This window comes from Dicentrarchus labrax, unplaced genomic scaffold, assembly GCF_905237075.1.
Source record: "Dicentrarchus labrax unplaced genomic scaffold, dlabrax2021, whole genome shotgun sequence".
In the NCBI taxonomy this organism is placed as follows: domain Eukaryota; kingdom Metazoa; phylum Chordata; class Actinopteri; family Moronidae; genus Dicentrarchus; species Dicentrarchus labrax.
Genome location: NW_026136707.1, coordinates 5550171 through 5568415, shown reverse-complemented (window position 1 = coordinate 5568415; position 18245 = coordinate 5550171). Strand labels below are relative to the sequence as shown.

The window sequence follows — 18245 nt, the reverse complement described above, 5'->3', positions numbered from 1 at the left end:
GGTACTTACTTAAAAAAGTCAAACACGTCCTTCCTCAAATCTCAAACACTTGAAAGTTACTTGAAATTACAAATATTACCATCATATTTACATATCAACATCAATTTACATTACCAGATATTTTTGAAACAATATCATGTGTCCACTCATTGCAACTTGTCAATAACACAAAGCCATACATTTAATGAGTTAAAGGACCCAACAGTGTCTTTTCCCACAAATGCATGTATTTTATATTATCTTCTAATGCGAACCGTAACTGTACTTCCTTTCATACAGCCGTTAGATACTGTTGTGTCTGTTCACTTCCTTTATTTATAAATAACGAAATGTTCCGATGAAGCAGCGAGTACTGTAAAAAATAAAATAAAAATAAACTAAACTAAATGAACTTCTGTTTTTGGCTCATAAAATATGCTCATCAAACATTACAACATGTGTTGTAACTTTCTGGTTAGATATTGAAAAGAGAGAGTCAAAACCCTGTAGTGCTGAACGCCACTCCCCAAAGAAAACTGTCCAGAGCTGAGTGTGCCATCCAGACACCATCAGTCTGACATGACTCAGTAGTTGGATTATTACCACTGACCCTTCAATGCTGGTAAAACCTTTATTTGTTCCTTTATCAATTTCAAAATCATTGAATAAGATATATATATATATATATGTACTTTATGACTTAAAAATCAAACTAGGAGTATTCAAATCTCAAATATGCTCTTTTTTCCCCCCCAGAACATAAAGACACCGTATGCTGAACGTTGTTGTTGGCTGTAAGGTAAGACTTCATTTTCAAAATGATTGCTGCAAGCTATAGTCTGTTACCACATACTGTAAGTCTGATGTATCTTCTTAATTCATGCAGTAGATCCATACAGAAATAAAATCTTATTTCTTTGTCACAAACTTCTTTAAGTAAAAAATTCTAAGCAGTCTTTATCTTTTGCCAAACTTGAAATTTAACAAATTGTATTCATGCTATACTTTCTCTCTGCTACTCTCTTCTCTCTGCCTCTGCTACTCTCTTCTCTCTGCTGTTCTGACTGTTGATGATGTTGGTAACTTTCTATGATATGAATTTGCAAAGTATATGTGTTTAGTCTTGCTTATTTTACTATCACTGGAGCGAGTCATATTATTTCCCCATTGTTAGGGGTGAGACATGCTACAGTACAATATTATTATACTGTACTATCAGTTAATGCTATAATGTAAAAAGAACAATTTTGTACAATTAATACACGGTTCATTTACTGCAAATAATTTTACTGAAATACATCTCTGTTTGTGAATCTGAATGCTTTATATATTTTTAATATAGTAGTAGCTGTGATATTGATCATTCATATTGATATTTGAATGACTTGCAGCAACAGAAATCAAGTCACCGTAACAATCTTTTTTACGTTTTTGTAAGTGTGTTGTAGAGTAGATACAATATCCCTAAATACAGGAATTATTCCCCATTATCCTGGTAATTCATGATAGTTGACCAACAAACAAAAATTCATTTTTTTTGTGTGTGTGTGTTTCCAGTACCTCTCTGTAGGATCATCAACCTGACAGAAAAGCATGACAGGTGCTGTAAAGGTTTTCCTCATATGCTGTCTACTTCAAGGTAAGCTATTCCCCCATTTGAATGCTTTTTGGATGTCAAATATTTACAGTTACTCACAAATACTGCATAAGTTGCTTTCTGTCTTTAACATTTAGTGTTTGCCGGTGTCTGCTGTTATTTTGGGTGGTTTAGTTTTCTTTTTAATAATGATTGTTTATCATTTTCAAGGTGCTCCGTCGCAACTTTGTGACATTTAATACTGGTGTTCACATTGGCGGATATTTATTTTGTTGCTTTTGTTTCACTTCAGGTAGCTTATGCCAACAATGGGCAGTCTTCATGCCTGAGAGAGTAGAGGGACTAAGTGGATCCTGTGTGATCATCCCCTGTACTTTCACCTTGCCCGCTGATTGGGAGCAACACCTGGATGATTCGTGTAAAGCCATTTGGAGGAGAGGCTGGAATCGAGGGCAGGTGTTTGATTCCAGCCTCACTGGAGCAAGTGCGGGCTTAAACATTGTGCAGGGAAACCTGACCGGGGTCCTACGTGACAAGGACTGCACCACCATCTTCAACAACCTGCCATCGAACCATTATGACCGCTATTACTTCAGACTGGAGTGTGAGAACAATCTGAAGTACAGCTTTCACACAGATGTCATTATCACCACTCAAGGTTCGTGCTATGTCCACTTATACATGTAAACCCACATCTTTTGGTATCTCTCCTGCCATTTCCTCATTATTTTTACTCCTCAGTCCCACTGCCCAGACCCACCATAACTCCATCCAGGCTGGAGGTAGAAGAAGGCACTCCAGTGAGGTTGAACTGCTTGGCTCTAGCAGTCTGTCCCATTCTTCCTCCGGCTCTAACATGGACCCCCAGTATTGGTGACATTGAGGAGAACACAGAAACCAAACATGTGACCTCTGTTATGAACTTTACCGCTTCTTACCTACACAATGGACAGAAGCTCTTGTGCAGCGTTCTCTACAGCCGACAAGCTGGCAACAGTGATCTTCTGTATGAACAAAGTTTGACCCTCCGTGTTCTTTGTGAGTATGTTTCTGGCATGACTTGTTGTTGTGTTGGGTGTTGTTTCAGATCACATCATATCATGTCATCTCGCTTTATATAACGTGTTGTAAAAAACAAATCCATTTATGTGGTTGTTTATCCTCCGTTGAACAGTTTGCAGAAATCCCCCAGAGGGATAGTGGTCAGAGTATTTGGATTAAAATATATTTATTGTTAACTTTACAACTGACTTATTATTGGGAAGCACTGAAACCATTATTAATCACTTGCTAACATTTACAACTGTGTACTTGCTGACTCCTGAAGAATGATTTAAAACAAATATATTGTTAATCAAGTACTGCAGCAATTACAGGGCATCACAAACATCAATGAAAATAAATATAAATAACCATGAAGAAATAAATAAATCATAGAGGTTACACACATTAGAGGCATCATTTGAGCATCCCTGAGCATAGCCATATGCCAATGATACTCAGACTCACACTAATTATGAGGGTGACATAACAAATAAGTATGGAGGCACAACCCAAGTGGGATGGTAGGCGGTAGGCAGCAAAAAATAAATAAATAATGTAAATGACATGTAGAAAATCATAAAAGAGATGTTGCCCTATCGTCATAGTTATTGTGCACATTAGCTCGAATTATGTAACTTATCTCTGTGGTGCAACTGCTTTCAGGAAATTACTGTGCCTGATCAAGAGATAGTTTGCAATATGAAATCCACTAAATGTTGTTTTTACACTTTGGTTTTTGTACAAAGAAACAAGATATAGCATGTCAGTGAGCTTTAGAGGTGCAGGTAGTGGTAGTAGTATGTTTTACTTTCAGGCAAAGCCAGGCTAGCTGGTTCCCCCTGTTTCCAGTCTTTGTGCTAAGCTAAGTATCTCCTGGCTGTAGCTTCATGTGCATCATACAGACATGCGTGGTATTGATCTCCTCATTTAACTGCCAACAAGAAAGCTAATAAACGCTTTTTCCCAAAATGTCAAGCTATTGAATTGAAACCTGTTTATGCAGGTATTTCACACATTTAGATTTTCCAAATTATCTTCCAGATCCTCCAAATAACACATCAGTCAGTTTCTCCGATCCTGTAGAAGAGGGCAGCTCTGTGACTCTGACCTGCAGCACTAACGCAAATCCAGCTGTGGACAGCTACACCTGGTACAAAGTGGATGGAGATCAGGTCACAGCAGTGGGTTCTAAGAAGAGGCTTTCAACAACGGTCTCAGAAGTCGACAACCAGTTTTACTGCAAAGTCAGTAACAGATATGGATCCCAGAATTCATCCATCGCTCAGATAGACGTACAATGTAAGTCAGATTGTAACAGAAAGGCAGATGACAAATATTGTCCAGCAACATGGATTGAACTTGTGTTTGTTTTTTCAGTTTCTCCCAAGGACACCACAGTAGTCGTCGACCCTGATGGTCCAATACTGGAGGGCAGCTCTGTTACTCTGTTCTGTAGGAGCCGTGCCAACCCACCTGTGACCAACTACACCTGGTACAAAGATGATGAAGAGGAAAACGAGCCTGGATCGAGCTTAGTTATAAACGGCATCGACAAGAGCCATAATGGTGACTACCACTGTGAAGCAAAAAATGAGCTGGGAGAGGGAATTTCAGCAGCGATTCAGCTGGACGTTCAGTGTAAGTTTATTTTACACACTAAAGACATTGATTTACGCTGATAACAAACAACACAACTATGTTCCCAGTGTGTTCATATGCTGAATATGGCTCTACTGTATATCCAGCTGTGGTCACCCAAACATGACCTGAAGCCAACTCTCAGTCACAGGGCAACACTACAGTGTCTGGACCACGGACAGTAATGCATTGTCACATTGTGTGACAACCCTAAAATCCTTCCTATGTCAGTGGTCCATCATGACTGAGCTCTGTTGTACTTCCACATGTGTGCCAGTGTGTTAATTTATGTGTAGTTGTTTTGTTTGGTTTCGGCCCTTTAGATGTCATTTCCAACTGCATAAAATGAATAGGTTGACTCAGCTTACTGAAAGTTAAAATTTGAATTTATAGACTTTTATAGTATCTGTGAAACAGCATATTATACAATGTGGTTTTTATTACTTGATTTCCATATTAAAATATAATGTAGTTTCTATTAAACATTGGTTAAGTTTATTGAAAAGGCACAACATTGTTGCCTCATACTGCATCGTATTTTATTGTCCAGTACAAGAAGCTCATTTCAAACAATTTGCCTCTTTCAGTTCAGTCTTAACCTTGCAAAGAGCATTAGAAAGAACAGAGCTTGAGCTTTTGGAGTGTTTGCCCATGCCACCTGATCTTTATCAGCAGAAACAGTTTGCACAGTCATAGAATTATAGATTATAATATATAGAAATTTTCAAATTTGCCATGCCTTGTCATGTTGGCTAAAAAGTTGAGTTTCAAGTTGAGAAAACCTTGTGTTCTATTCAAAATTAAACAGTGATGGATGACAGATCTAATAAGGAAACGATTTTTTAAAATCTTTTTGTTTTATTAGTAAATTGTATTTATTTATTTATTTATTTTTAAAGTGAATCTTGTCATAGTCTGAGGATCAAAATGCAATGTGATGTTTTTTTATATTATGTGACACTTAAAGGCCCAGTGTGTAACATTTGGGAGCATCTACTGTAAGAAATGAAATATAATATTAATAGATATGTTTTTATTAGTGTATAATCACCTGGATATAGGAATCAATGTGTTTTTGTTACCTTAGAATGGGTAATCGAATCTGCATTCACAACAAATAAGGAATAACCGTATATGCAGGACTAACAGCAACATTATCTTTTTCAGATCCCCCTAAGAACACCACAGTTTCAGTTGACCCCTCTGGTCCAGTGGTAGATGGCACCTCTGTAACTCTGACCTGCACAAGCATCGCCAATCCAGCGGCAGTTAACTTCACCTGGTTCAGAGTGGCTGGAAGAGAAAAGGAGATGGTGGGCTCTGAGCAACACTTCATCTTCAACGTGACCAAACTCTCAGAGGACCAGTATTACTGTGAAGCTCTGAATGTCCACGGAGCTGAATGCTCAGAGCTGGCCAGTTTTGATGTCACATGTGAGATTTAGTTATCTTTCTATTCAATTGTAAGCCTTTGTTTCCCCCTACAGGTGTGACCAAGCATGTACTGCATGTAATAGCCAATTACTTTCTCTGTCTCAGTTGCTCCAGAGATCCTGCCTTCTTCCCGTTGCGTCAAGATTTTATCCCAGATCCGATGCACCTGCGACAGCCAGGCGAACCCTCCTCCCTCCCTGGTTTGGGAATTGGCCGGGGAGCTTGTCAATCACTCAGCTGACATCCCAATCAGGGAAGTTCCCATGGGAAGTGTGGGCATGAGGAGCCTTATCACCTTGTACCGTCTGGATGGAGACATGCCCTCTTTAGTCTGCCTTAGCATCAACTCACTGGGCTCAGATAGTTTTGTGTTCAACGTGTCCTCCAGTGAAACTCAGCTAGGTAAAGGAATGTTTAGGATGCTGCATTTATATTTGGCTTTTCTTTTGCATAATCTGCCTTTGTGATTTTACTGACTGATGTGGTTTGGACTTTTCAGGCCTCCATGCTGTGTCTCTTTTGATTGGCTCTGCAGTGGGAGCACTGGGGATGCTGCTGGTGTGTGTCCCGCTGCTGCTGTTCTTTTGCAGGTGAGAAACAGCTAACACCTTAAATACAGTACTGTTAACGGGACATTTTCAATGCAGGTCTCAAAATGAGACAGAAACACATTTAGAGGTTGCTGTCAAGAGTGTGACTTTAATGGTGACCAGGCTGGCTGTCATTTACAGTGGGCAACCATGGCTACCCCATAGTATTGCTAAATATGACCTTTAAATTAGAAACGTATTAAATAAAAATAATAAATGACTGTATATATAACAATGACCTCTTTGTTGTAGGAAAAGGAAAGGCAGCCTTTCACCCGACAAGGGAGTTGTGGACACTTCAGACATTTTAGTTACTAATGAGGTGAGTTTATTTCCTGCACACACCTACATGTTTGAGTGTGAAAACCTGCAAATGCATAAAAACAGGAACCTTCATATATCCCAAAAGCATGTGTAGTAATCCTTACATTAAAAATACCGTTAAACATTTCAGGAAGTTTGATTTTTGCTGTATAACCTGCAGTGAAATTGGAATATTGAGTCATCTCTGTGTGTCTAGTATAAAAAATAGGTTTGGGTGAGTTTAGCCAAGCAGTAACTGGAAGCAAGAGGAGACCTAAGGAGAATCTTACTTTACACCACCCAAAATCTATAATTTGAGTGTCTAACTGTAAGCTTGAGAGGTGGATATTTGAAAAAAAAAGCTGTAATAAGCTTGATTTCATTAGTTACAATAGATTGTGCTTGTGTTATTATTCATCAAACCCTAATTAATGCTTTATTAATATTTATAACTCAAGTATTTGTAGACCTCTTATAAGAAAATGTTTCAATTTGACTACTGCAGTATTCCCTTTCTCTGTGTATTGTTGAGTCTTGCTTGCAGGATAACAAGATAAAATGTTGTTTTTACAGCAAATAGACTTATTTCCCAGAATGTTGAGCAGATGTCATCTAATTGAGCCTAATTGAGTAAAGAGAAATATGATCTTCATTACTGAAGCAAATGGTTGTCTCTCTTGTTTTCCTGTAGACCAACTCTTCACAAGTGGATGTGATTTATGTCAATAAAGCCATTCTGGAACAGGATGGAGTAGTTGAGGAAGACTCTCTGCACTACGCCAATGTGGACTTTGTTAAACTCCAGGCCAAGTCAGAGGGTAAGCTTGGGGATGGGGAGATCAAAGGCCTGGCCTCCAAGACAGCGGAGTATGCTGAGATCCGTCTGCACTCCAGAGGAGTTAACGGAGGAGACAGAAAGGAAGAAGAGACAGTTGCTGATACTCACTAAGGACAAAAGAAATCAGTGAAAAGGTTATGGTTTAACTTTAGGGGAAATGATAGCTGAAACCGCTACAGGACTTTAAAATGACCCACTTCAGTTTTTCGCCCAGCTGAGCAGAACAACAACGTAAAGTCTGCACTGCACTGCAGGCAACCTTATTTAAAGTGAGTAATGTCACACTTTTATTTGTCTCTTAACTAAAAAAATGTCTAACAAAACAAAAACACCATAAAAAATATTTAATTAGGTAGTTATCTCGTGATACAGATGACAGAGCTAATCTGCACGCTGAGGATGAACCTTTAACTTCCCCATAATCAGCCATAACAGTAAATGTTCCCTTTACGCTCATTACTTTTATTCTTCTTTGTTATTTTTAATATGTCCATGCTAATGTTTTTCCTCTCTGTTAATTTGTCATTTACAACCTTTGTGCAGAGTGAAAGAAGCCAGTACATGAGTGACATACACTTCATGGATAATTTTTTATTTGTTTTTTTGTTAAAACACATAAATCTGTTTGTGCCATTCTTCCTGCACTTAGGTTGGAAGTCATACAAGAGCTGAAGTCAAAGCATATTATAAAAAATAGAGCATTATGCATTCAGCACCTTCTTTCAACATGCATATATCAGGAACAATCCTCAGTGAAGCAACTGTTGCACAGCGTCACAACATTACAGCCATGTCGCCTTGCATTTAAGCTTGCTCACAAACATCACAGTATTGTCATTAAATCTTTACAACTATGTACATTTGCCCACACATAATACAGTTTGAATAAAAGCATGTCAAAATTGACCCTTATTTTTTATTTTAGGGGCCATGGGTTTGGATTGAGCTCATAACGTTGGTCACTTTTCTCCCTTCTGTTTGGTACTGGTTACTGCAGTAGAAAAACAATAATGTAATGTAAAAGCAATACAGTGGAGTGATAAAACATTTTTAATAAACAAAACCTGATGATTGATTATGAACATGATTCCGTGTGGCTCAGGCACAATGTGGGCATATCTGTAAGGCGGGGCAAGAACATCTTAACTCAGATTTTGACCTCAGAGTACTGGGTCTCTTCTTCATCAGAGGTGCTGGAGTCAGTACCGGAGTCAGTGCTGGAGTCGGTGCTGGAGTCTCTGCAGGCTCTCTGATGTCCAGGTTTTGCCTTGATGCTCACCTGTGTATAATTGATCTCTGCTTCATCTTCACTGGTGTCAGTGTCATAGTTCAGTGGATCTGGAGATGTGGCTGCATGTACTGCACTGATGTTCTCATAGTCGTCCTGATTTTCTTTCTCATTCTAGGGCGATAACAGAGACGGTCACCAAATCATGTGTCATAAATTCTTACACCATCAACATTTGATGCACAGCAAAATGCATATTTAGATATGCATATCTAGATTAAAAAAAAGGTTTAGTGTAACCACACACAAGCACAATGCAGTTCAACCATTAATATGGTTTAAACCGAACAGGACACATGAAGATGTGGTTTGTAGGATTCTGACCTTCTTAGGTGGCTTTTGCTTCGACACCATAGCATACACAGTATCCTCTTCTGCTTTTGCTGGTTTGTTCCTAGGGAAACAAATATCAATATCAAGCTGCCATTTAATGATACCTTTCTTCTTCTGATATTATATGAACAGCATAAATACTTACTGCTTATTTTTAAAGTGCAAAGAAGCGTAGTTTAGAGCCTCATCCCATGTGCCTCCTTGCTGTCTCATTGACTTTTGTGCAGACGGACCCTGAGCAGATGCAGACAGGACACAGTCAGTGTACAGTAGCAACTGAATTCATTCATTCATGCCTTAAAATGGAAGCTGTGGGTCGTCCGGTGATTCATTGCTCCACAATATTGAATGATGATTTCACTGAAAGATACATCCGGCTGTCTAATATAGAGCGAGACAAATAGTGATTTTAGAAGACTGAGGCAAATGCAGATGTTTGCATTTTGCAGTAGTTTTGCGATATTTTATGGTAAACGGAAATTGTATGGAACCCCTGTGTGCCTTTTTTTTTTTAATCTTATGCCCATATCTTCTGTGCTCACAATATTACATTTTGGGATGTTTTGTACTATTGGAATCTAAAATAATAAATAAAAAAAATAACAATGGGGTCTAATAATAACTAAATATTATAAGTATTTAATATTTCTTCGTACATTTTAACATTTGCAGTATATCTAAAATAATTTTTATAGGTAGCTAGAGGGCAATTTAGGATACACCGGGCCTTCGCTCACTAAACCCATTATATTGAAGATGGACAACAGTGGGGGATTTCCTTGAAATTTATTTTTAAAAAAGGAAAGTCAAAAGAGATTAAACAGAGGCCTGCCTGCACTGAGTTCACCTTCCTAAAACTCTGGTTCTCACAATTTCAGTGATGCAACTCAGTCACATATTTCATAACACCCTCTTAAGACCCAGTGTCTGTTTGAATCTGAAGTTCATTAACCCAAAGTGAGTTTACATTGTAGACATCACCAGAGTTTTATTTTTCCTCCTCTCAGAGCCACAGAAGACATTTCACAACTGTTTTCACATGCTAAGTGAAATAATCTGTAAAACTGAAAGGCCAATATACTGTGAGTTATATTTCTTAAACTGTGACTTTTACTGAAGTCTTCCACATACAACTGCTTTCATGTATTGTTCAAGTTTTTGAATTGTTTGACTCACCTTATTTCCAGTGGGCAGATTCACAGTGCAGTAAACACTGTTGATGTTGGATGCAGGCCTGTGGAACAACAATGGCATTGAGAATAAAAACATGCAACTCAGTGACTGATTATAATAAATGACTCTCATTCATGTCTGAAGGATCTTAAATGGATGCTTTGACTCAAGCATGAGCAGCAGTGTCCAGCTTTGTGTCCTACAGAGAGTGCCTTGTTCTGGGTGGGGACAGCGTGTGTGCGGCTGTTGTCTTACGTGCTGTCTGGACGCGGCTGACGTTGTTGGGCCATCGGACGGCACGGCTGGTCTGGCAAGATGTCATCTGTGCTCCTGGAAGGCTGTGTCGTCACTAACTCGTTCATCAGATTCCCCCTCCTGGCGCAATTCCACCAACCCTGAATGGTTTAACACGCACACATACACACAAAGATATGTAAGTTTTGTAGAAAGTTGTTCAAAAAGGAAGCAGAAAAGATTTCACAAGTGAGTCATCACCATAAAACCATAACAGGGTGGTTTGTTTGTAGTTCTTTGTCGAATTAATTTGTTCCTTTTGTGTCTGAAAACACAAGAGGGACACAACAGTGGTTATTCGAGTCAACTTATCGGTGACATTTATTTTTGATTGAAACATTTTTCATACTTTACCTATAGACAAAGAAAATTAAAATAATGACCAGGACACCCAGAAAAAGAAAGAGTAACCACATCAAGCCTCCTAGAAACAACAGAGCATAAGTACATTTATGAACAAGTAGCATTGTTTCAAACTGCTGTGAGGAAATACCTTTAACACGTCTCCCGTCTGAAAGTAATATACAGTACACATACAGACACATGGTTTTGAATTCACTCACGGTTGACGAACAGCGGGACTGGGTCAGACCATTGCACATTTATTTCATTTCTTGCCGTGCAGCGGTAGAGTCCTGGTTGGTGTGAATACACTGTGAAGTTCTGACTGTCAGACAATTTTTTATACTCATCCTTCTCCTCTATCTTCTTGTACCATCTATATTCTTTGATTGGTGGATAGCTTTCACTGCTGCAGCTCAGCATCACAGAAATGATCCCACCTGGCCGCTGCTGCTCTGCTGCTCTTGTGATCTTTGTGTTTTTTGGAGCATCTGAACAGGGAAATGTAGGAGAAAAAAAACACCTTTAAGCTGCTCTGTGTTGAAATTTGAAAATTTCCTTTTGGCATCCCCCAGTGGTCGTTTAAAAAAAGACACTGTGGCAAAGCAATGAACTGCCCACACCCTTAAACGTGTGCCACAAGAACAACCGTAAGATGCTATAATCATATTTTTTTCCTCTGAATAAACAAATAGTTTTTAACTGCTTATGAAACAATTTAATCCTGATGCCTCTATATGAACAAACAAGACCATCACTGAATCCCCTTTAGTAAAATTCCCCTTTAAATCAATGAAGTTATTTCTAAAGAATTAGAAACACTAAAACGGCAATGACGTCATTTTGAACATTTTCAAATTTACACGTTCATACTTGTTACTTGAATTTTCTTAAGAGTCTATATTTTCATTCTAAACTTCTTTTTATATATAAAGGCAAAAAAAAGTGATCACTTGCATTGGAGCTTAAATAGGTAAGCACACTATTCATGTAATTTCAGTACTTCATATAATTTAGTATTATAGAAATTTTATTATCTATAGCATAAACTTAATTCTTGATATAATCAAATAAGAGACTTTTGTTATTTTCTTTTTCTTAGTTATGTTGAATATACCATAAATGGGCCTATATGCGATAATTACGGGTCCCTATATTTGATATGAATATTGATAATTAAACTTTTTGAAATGTTATTTTGTTTTTTAAAAGATACCCTAAAAAAGTAAATGCATTCATTTCTCAATTGAGTATTTTATCATGAGAGAATATAGATAGAGGTCAAAATAGCCACTTAATGGCAGGTCTAGTATGGATTTCACTTCCACAGAATCCTATACACTGGTCCTTTAACATGTTTATGAGAAGTTGAGGATACACAGTGCATTTGGTGAGAAACACTGAATGTAAATGTAACTTTGTTTAGAAGAAAATAAATTTTTAATATCAATCACTGACACATATTAAATTAGAAAATTAAATAAATACTTAATCTGCCACTCTCAAGTTCAATGTTGCCAAAGTTTTAACTCTCAATAGACAGCATGCTTCATTTGTCGTCTTATTCTTATCTGGTTTGGGGAATATATAGAATCAAATCTAATCATAGTACTACAGATGTGCTAAAGTTATACATTATGTTTTTGGTCTCAGACAGCTCAAACAGTATTTTAGATATTTGCAATGATGTAAATGTAGTTCACCTGCACACCACCAGTCTACTCACAGTTGACTTTAACCACAGCAAGCTCTGAGTCTCCAGTCCCAATTTCATTCCCGGCAGTACATTTGTACCGTCCACTGTCAGAAGGGCTGACAGACTGTACTTTAATGATATCAGTTTCCTGGGTACTTTCAATCTGCCCATCAAGCGTCATCTTTTTCCAAGTGACAGAGGTCACTTTCGGGTAGGAGTGGGCATTGCAGCTCAGTGTCAACAATGTGTTTTCATTCACAGTAAGATTAGGCTTGGCATCTACTGTCACATCTTTGGGAGAATCTGCATTTACCAAAAATATAGTTTAAAAAAAACAAAACAATTTAAGACAGATCTAAACATATATTAACATATTTTCTAAGTTGTGTATTTAAAATATTGATCTTTAAAGTGTCCAGAAACTATACCGTGTCAAATTAAATGTATTGGTATAAAGAAAGTGGAAAATTGTATTTAGGTATGCAGTAAAGTAATTGAGTAAATGCATGGTGTTACTTTCTGACAGTAGTTTAAGCTACAGCTGCCACTAGAAACATTTACTTCATAATACATCACTAGGAAAGAGTTCATGATAAAGACTTCTGCCATTTGAAACGAAAAGTTGTTTTTTCCTTTTTGTACTGAGATTAAACAACAACAACTTGATGGAAAGTTTTGGTTTTGATATCATTTGTTTGATTAGCGAAAAGACAATGCACCGCTGGGTTACTCACATTTCACCACCAACTTCCTTTGTTCGCTTGTTTTTGAACCCTCGCTGTTTGTGGCGCTGCAGGTGTAAGATCCTGTGTGGGCTGAAGTTGCAGAAAATTTGCGATGGAGAGTGTTGTAGGGTCTCAAATCAGAAGTTTGTGAGAAAATTATATCTGAAGACTGAGCATTTGCTTCAGAAGTCCTTATCAACTTGAGTTGTGACGGTGGAAAGCTTTCAACAGTGCAGCTGATGGTGATGAATTGACCTTCCGTGACCTCAGTATCCATAGACAGCATAGGAATGGTGGGAGGATCTGTGGAGGGGAAGCAGCTGTGTACTTGAGTTCAGTTAAAGCTTAAACACTTTACGACATTTTTGGAAATCTACTTATTTGCTTTCTGGCAAATAATCAGATTAATAACAGATCTCATGTCTGTCCCTTGAATGTAAGGCCGCAACCAGCAGCCAGTTAGCTTAGCACAAAGATGGAAACAACTTGCCTGGCTCTGTCCAAAGGTAATAAAGTCAGCCAAACAGTATCTCTAAAGTTCACTTATCAACAATTTGCAATTTTCTTTACATATAATTATGGGCCGGACTATTTCTTGGTAGCAATAATTTGCCTTGCAGCTGCTGGCTGTAAAATGATGAACTGCTGTTTTTCCATTTCATTTTTTGTATGGCTTAAACAAATGAGATACAACTTGTTCATTTGTGAGCTTCAGATGTGCTGGGAGGTGGAATTATTAACCGTTACACAGAGCCAGACAAGTAGTTTCCAGACTTATGATAGGCTAAGCTACCTAGCTGCTGTACAGAGTTTATTTAGTCTTCTAAATACTCTCCGCCAGAAAGTGAAATAACAACAATAATTGTAACAATAAAAGTGATGACTTTCACAATCAAGTGTAAATGGTGACACTTGATGTAAAAGTTTAAAGAAACTTAATTATGACAGAACATTTTCAGAATGACAGAATTACTTACAGAGAACTTCTATGCACAGCGGCTTACTATCCCACCCTGTAGAGATGGTGTTGGTTGCGTTGCACCTATAACATGCTTCATCTGTTCTTTGTACATGCTCCAAACTTAGTTCGTTTTCAACACTTGTCTTGTACTCCCACTGTGATGAGGGAATCTGTTTACTATTTCCGTCGCGGGACCAGGAGTATTTCATCGGGCCAGGATTGGCATCAGTGTCACAGGTGAATGTAAGGTGGCTATCAACTTTCACTTTCCTATCATTTCTATTAATGGAAATGACCGTCTTCCTTGGGCGGTCTGAAAGGGAGAACTTATTTTTAGTATGCTTTCTATGGTGATACTGTCATTGGATTCATTTCCTTTTTCTATCATCATTAACTATGACAAACATGCAATACAAGGAGCTGTTAAACTTACATTCAACCTCAATCTGAATCTCCTTTGATGTTCCAGTGCCCGCAGAGTTTATGGCACTACATTTGTAGAGCCCACCATCCTCAGGCTCAATTGTACGAACATATGTCTGACTCCAATGAATAGGTTTCTTATCTTTAATCCAAGTGTAGCTATGAGGTTTTGGTTTGCTTTTCTTTACATTGCATGTTAAAGTAATTTTATCTCCTTCTTTAACCTGATAAGCATGTGAGGTATTTACCTCAACTTGAGGTACATCTGAAACAGAAGATTTAAATATTTAAATATTTTTACCACAGCAAAATGTAAAAAATAAATAAATAAATAAAATAAAATAAAATAAAATACAGCTGTATTACAGGAGTTAAAACTATTTATAATCAAAAACACACTAAATTAAATTGAAATGAAAGTAAAAAATATAGGAGGTACTCACATGTAACAGTAACATTCACTGAGCTTGAATTCACCCTCCCAATTGTGTTGTGAGCTTCACAGAGGTATTCTCCACTCTGTGTTTCATTAATTGAATCGATCTTCCATACTGGCCCCGGGACAGTTTGATTGTTTTTAAACCAATTAAAAGTTGGAGTAGGACGTCCTTTTGCAGAGCAAATCAGAGTCACACTCTCTCCTTCCTTGATGTTCGTAGTAGTGTTTATAAAAGCCTTTATGTCTTTAGGAGCATCTGTGTTAACAAATTCAAGTAGTAAGTAAGGAGAAATCAGTCTACATACAAACATAGATGGATTCTTAAGGCAATTCAAATATGCATAAGAATGAAGGCATACTGTGTTTTAGTTTCAGTAAAGAGTTATTTAAAGGGGTCCAACAAATAGCCTGAGTATTAGTTGGGCACAAATTAACCACACAATTGCATGACTTAATTATTTTGTTTTTTTCCTGACATATAAACTGTTTGAGAAATAAATGTTAGAGAGCATGGAACCCGCAAAAGTGATGTAATTCAGTTGTATTGCATGCCACTTGTAATGTTGCCTTGTTTTCATGCTTGCTAACTCTGATCTTAAAAGAAGAATCACTAGTAGTGACTAACACCTGTAGATATTGTTAGCTAATGTATTCTTCTCCAAAACCTTCCATGTCTAAAATAAATAAATTATAATAATAAACAATTAAACTTTCCATTCATGAACTTACATTCGACAGTTACATTGATATTCCGAATCAAATATGTGTCTGTGTTATCTTTTGTTTGGCATGAAAAATTCCTCCCATCATCCAGCCAGTTGGCTGTGAAATTGAGTTTGGTGCGTTTCTGTTTTTCATCTGGTTGTTGAAGGTTTGTAGACAGTGTTAATGACGGTTGCGTCAAATCTTTAATCTCAAGGTTTAAAGGACATGAATGTAGAGTGGAGCATGTGAGCGTTATCATATCCGATTCCTTCACGACAGCTGGTTTCTCAAAAGTGATTGGGCATGGATTTTCTGAAAATGTGAAAATAAGACATATCAGCAGAAATGTAATGGTGAATTAATATATGGCATAACATTTTTTGTCATAATGTAATTATGTGTTGTTTTTACATACTATTACAGATTCATTACCCATTCTAAAAATATGACTTTATTAGGTTCTTATAAAATGTCAATGTTAGTACGTGACATTCATAAAGAGACTTAATTCCTCTCAAAAGTACACCTTTCTCTACAAGTTAATTTCTCACAACTATACACTTAATTCTTACAAAATCTAAAAGATGCATTCTTAAAATGTTTCTTATATTCATCATATTATTAAATCTTAATACAGCCAAGTCAATAATTTCTCCAGATCAGCTCTCCAGATCAGCACTCCTGATCTCTCAGGGTTTGTATACCTCATTTTTGTTGTGTATTTCCTGATAATATCTGATCTTTGTACTTACCTGTAACTGTGAGGGTCAAATTTTTTGTCACCCATTTATGTTTATCTTTTCCTGCAAATCTGAAGGAATATAATCCGCTGTCAGTTTTCTTCAGGTCGCAGATCAAAATACTGCATAGTGGCTTTTGTGAGGTTGAATAATCCCCCCAACTTGAAGATGGAGACCCGATATATTCCACTCTTCCTTTATAGTCTGGACTGACAGGACGTTTTGACTCATTTGAACTGTAAATGATTGTGGCAATAAAATAACTGCCATTCCAATGTCCATTCTTCATCCAAAACCAGTGTGCATCATCAATAATAATTCTAGACTTCACTCTACATTTGATTTCAGTGCAGGACCCCTCTTTGGCTGTCAGGGCACTGTCTGGTAGGTCAAAGAGGTCTTGAGTAAAAGAAAAATCTGTGGTGGTGAAAACACAAGTGGAAAAGTCAGATAATGTTTGAGACTTGTGAACATGCGAATGTTGTGAAAAGCAAACGTTGTTATCATAGACAATAATAGAAAAAATAATAATAAAATTCCTACTTTTTATCAGGGCTAGAAATAGGAACCACCGAACTGTCTGAGCATTCATCTTCATGCAGCACTAAAGCTGAAAAGGACAAAAAAAAATAGGTTTTTGTACATAATTGTGTGCAATATATTTACTGTAAACTAGCTTTGTTACTAGGTTGGTTTTTAGTTTTTTCTTTGTCAATGCAAATCGGCAGGCTTTTAGTTTTTCTTCCTCTTTTTTTGTTTTTCTGTGGTTCTGCATTTTATTCATTTCAAGATAGTTGGGAATTTTCCCACATTGCAAAAATATTATTTTTTTCCCCACAAGTAGCAGAATTTATCATTTAGTTTTAGTAAAAAATATTGAGAGAAAAAGACCTTAACCCTGAAATATTGAGAATTCTGAATGTTTTGTTGAAAACCTCAGTGTAGTTATAGTTATTGTCTCTTGATAGATCTATGTCTGCAGATCCCAAAACATTTTAATACATTTGCGGGCTGCAGGTTACAGGCTTTTTCTTTTTCCTTTAATACCTTAAATATTATGATATATATAAAAACATTTTTTTTACATCAGCGGTTTATTTAAATTACTTTTGTCTGCTTCACTAGCCATGCAAGTTGAGCCACTGTACACGAGACATATAAGTGCAAACAGTACAGTGCATTTATTTTACAGATTTGTCCCTCCAAAATGTAAACATATTATCATCAATTAATAAAGGCTCCATATACAGCATATACATCACTTACAAATGCCACTTTATGGATAAATGGATATATGGATATGGATTTATGGATACAACTAAATACGTTTTTGCTAGAGGAAAAACTCCAAATCACTAAAAATGTAATACATTTTTCAATTCAATTGAAAGTCTTTAAAATTAAAACTCCTCATTCTCTAAACACATAGAAATTGTACCATCTTGATGATTGAGATTCAATTTAAGAGATTCCTTTTCAGGAAAATTAGGAAATCAAATAAAAATAAACTTGTTCTTACCTCAGATGATCCGCTTATTGCAGTCTGTAGCACACACCATCCCTCTTAAAATAAGCAGTTTTAAGTTTTAAAAAAGGAAGTTCTCACAGTTGATCCAAAATCTCAAAGAATTTGCATGCCCAATCATGCAAGCTAGAGACCCCAATCTTTTAGACTTGTACTGATGGAGGTAATGTAGTATTTG

The 18245-nt window shown here is 37.0% G+C and overlaps 2 protein-coding genes across 2 annotated transcripts; one reads left to right on the top strand and one right to left on the bottom strand.

The window, feature by feature from the left end:
* Positions 1–537: 537 nt before the first annotated feature.
* LOC127366503 (B-cell receptor CD22-like) lies at positions 538–8505 on the top strand. The gene is made up of 12 exons (XM_051405469.1): positions 538–601; positions 736–778; positions 1537–1618; positions 1869–2234; positions 2318–2614; positions 3662–3919; positions 3998–4258; positions 5426–5692; positions 5798–6094; positions 6192–6282; positions 6535–6604; positions 7277–8505. The coding sequence occupies exons 3-12, from the start codon at positions 1573–1575 to the stop codon at positions 7532–7534; spliced, it is 2211 nt and encodes a 736-aa protein (XP_051261429.1). The 5' UTR covers positions 538–601; positions 736–778; positions 1537–1572; the 3' UTR covers positions 7535–8505.
* On the bottom strand, positions 7995–18212 carry si:dkey-24p1.1 (uncharacterized protein LOC556718 homolog). The gene is made up of 17 exons (XM_051405464.1): positions 18062–18212; positions 17086–17152; positions 16555–16959; positions 15827–16114; positions 15102–15353; positions 14669–14923; positions 14252–14548; positions 13284–13577; positions 12580–12852; positions 11075–11344; positions 10866–10935; positions 10713–10776; positions 10473–10612; positions 10221–10278; positions 9190–9278; positions 9036–9105; positions 7995–8825 (listed from the first exon to the last, which is right to left on the bottom strand). The coding sequence occupies exons 2-17, from the start codon at positions 17138–17140 to the stop codon at positions 8571–8573; spliced, it is 3135 nt and encodes a 1044-aa protein (XP_051261424.1). The 5' UTR covers positions 17141–17152; positions 18062–18212; the 3' UTR covers positions 7995–8570.
* Between the last annotated feature and the right edge of the window lie 33 nt (positions 18213–18245).

Bases quoted from the DNA above. Each gene is read 5' to 3' on its own strand.
- si:dkey-24p1.1 (XM_051405464.1), bottom strand. From the start codon at position 17,140: ATGAAGATGAATGCTCAGACAGTTCGGTGGTTCCTATTTCTAGCCCTG. The intron at 16,115-16,554 runs GTAAGTACAAAG...TCACATTTTCAG, and splicing joins TTTGACCCTCACAGTTACAG to AAAATCCATGCCCAATCACT. The intron at 10,279-10,472 runs GTAAGACAACAG...GTTGTTCCACAG, and splicing joins CAGCCGCGTCCAGACAGCAC to GCCTGCATCCAACATCAACA.
- LOC127366503 (XM_051405469.1), top strand. From the start codon at position 1,573: ATGACAGGTGCTGTAAAGGTTTTCCTCATATGCTGTCTACTTCAAG. The intron at 2,615-3,661 runs GTGAGTATGTTT...ATTATCTTCCAG, and splicing joins TTTGACCCTCCGTGTTCTTT to ATCCTCCAAATAACACATCA. The intron at 3,920-3,997 runs GTAAGTCAGATT...TTGTTTTTTCAG, and splicing joins CGCTCAGATAGACGTACAAT to TTTCTCCCAAGGACACCACA.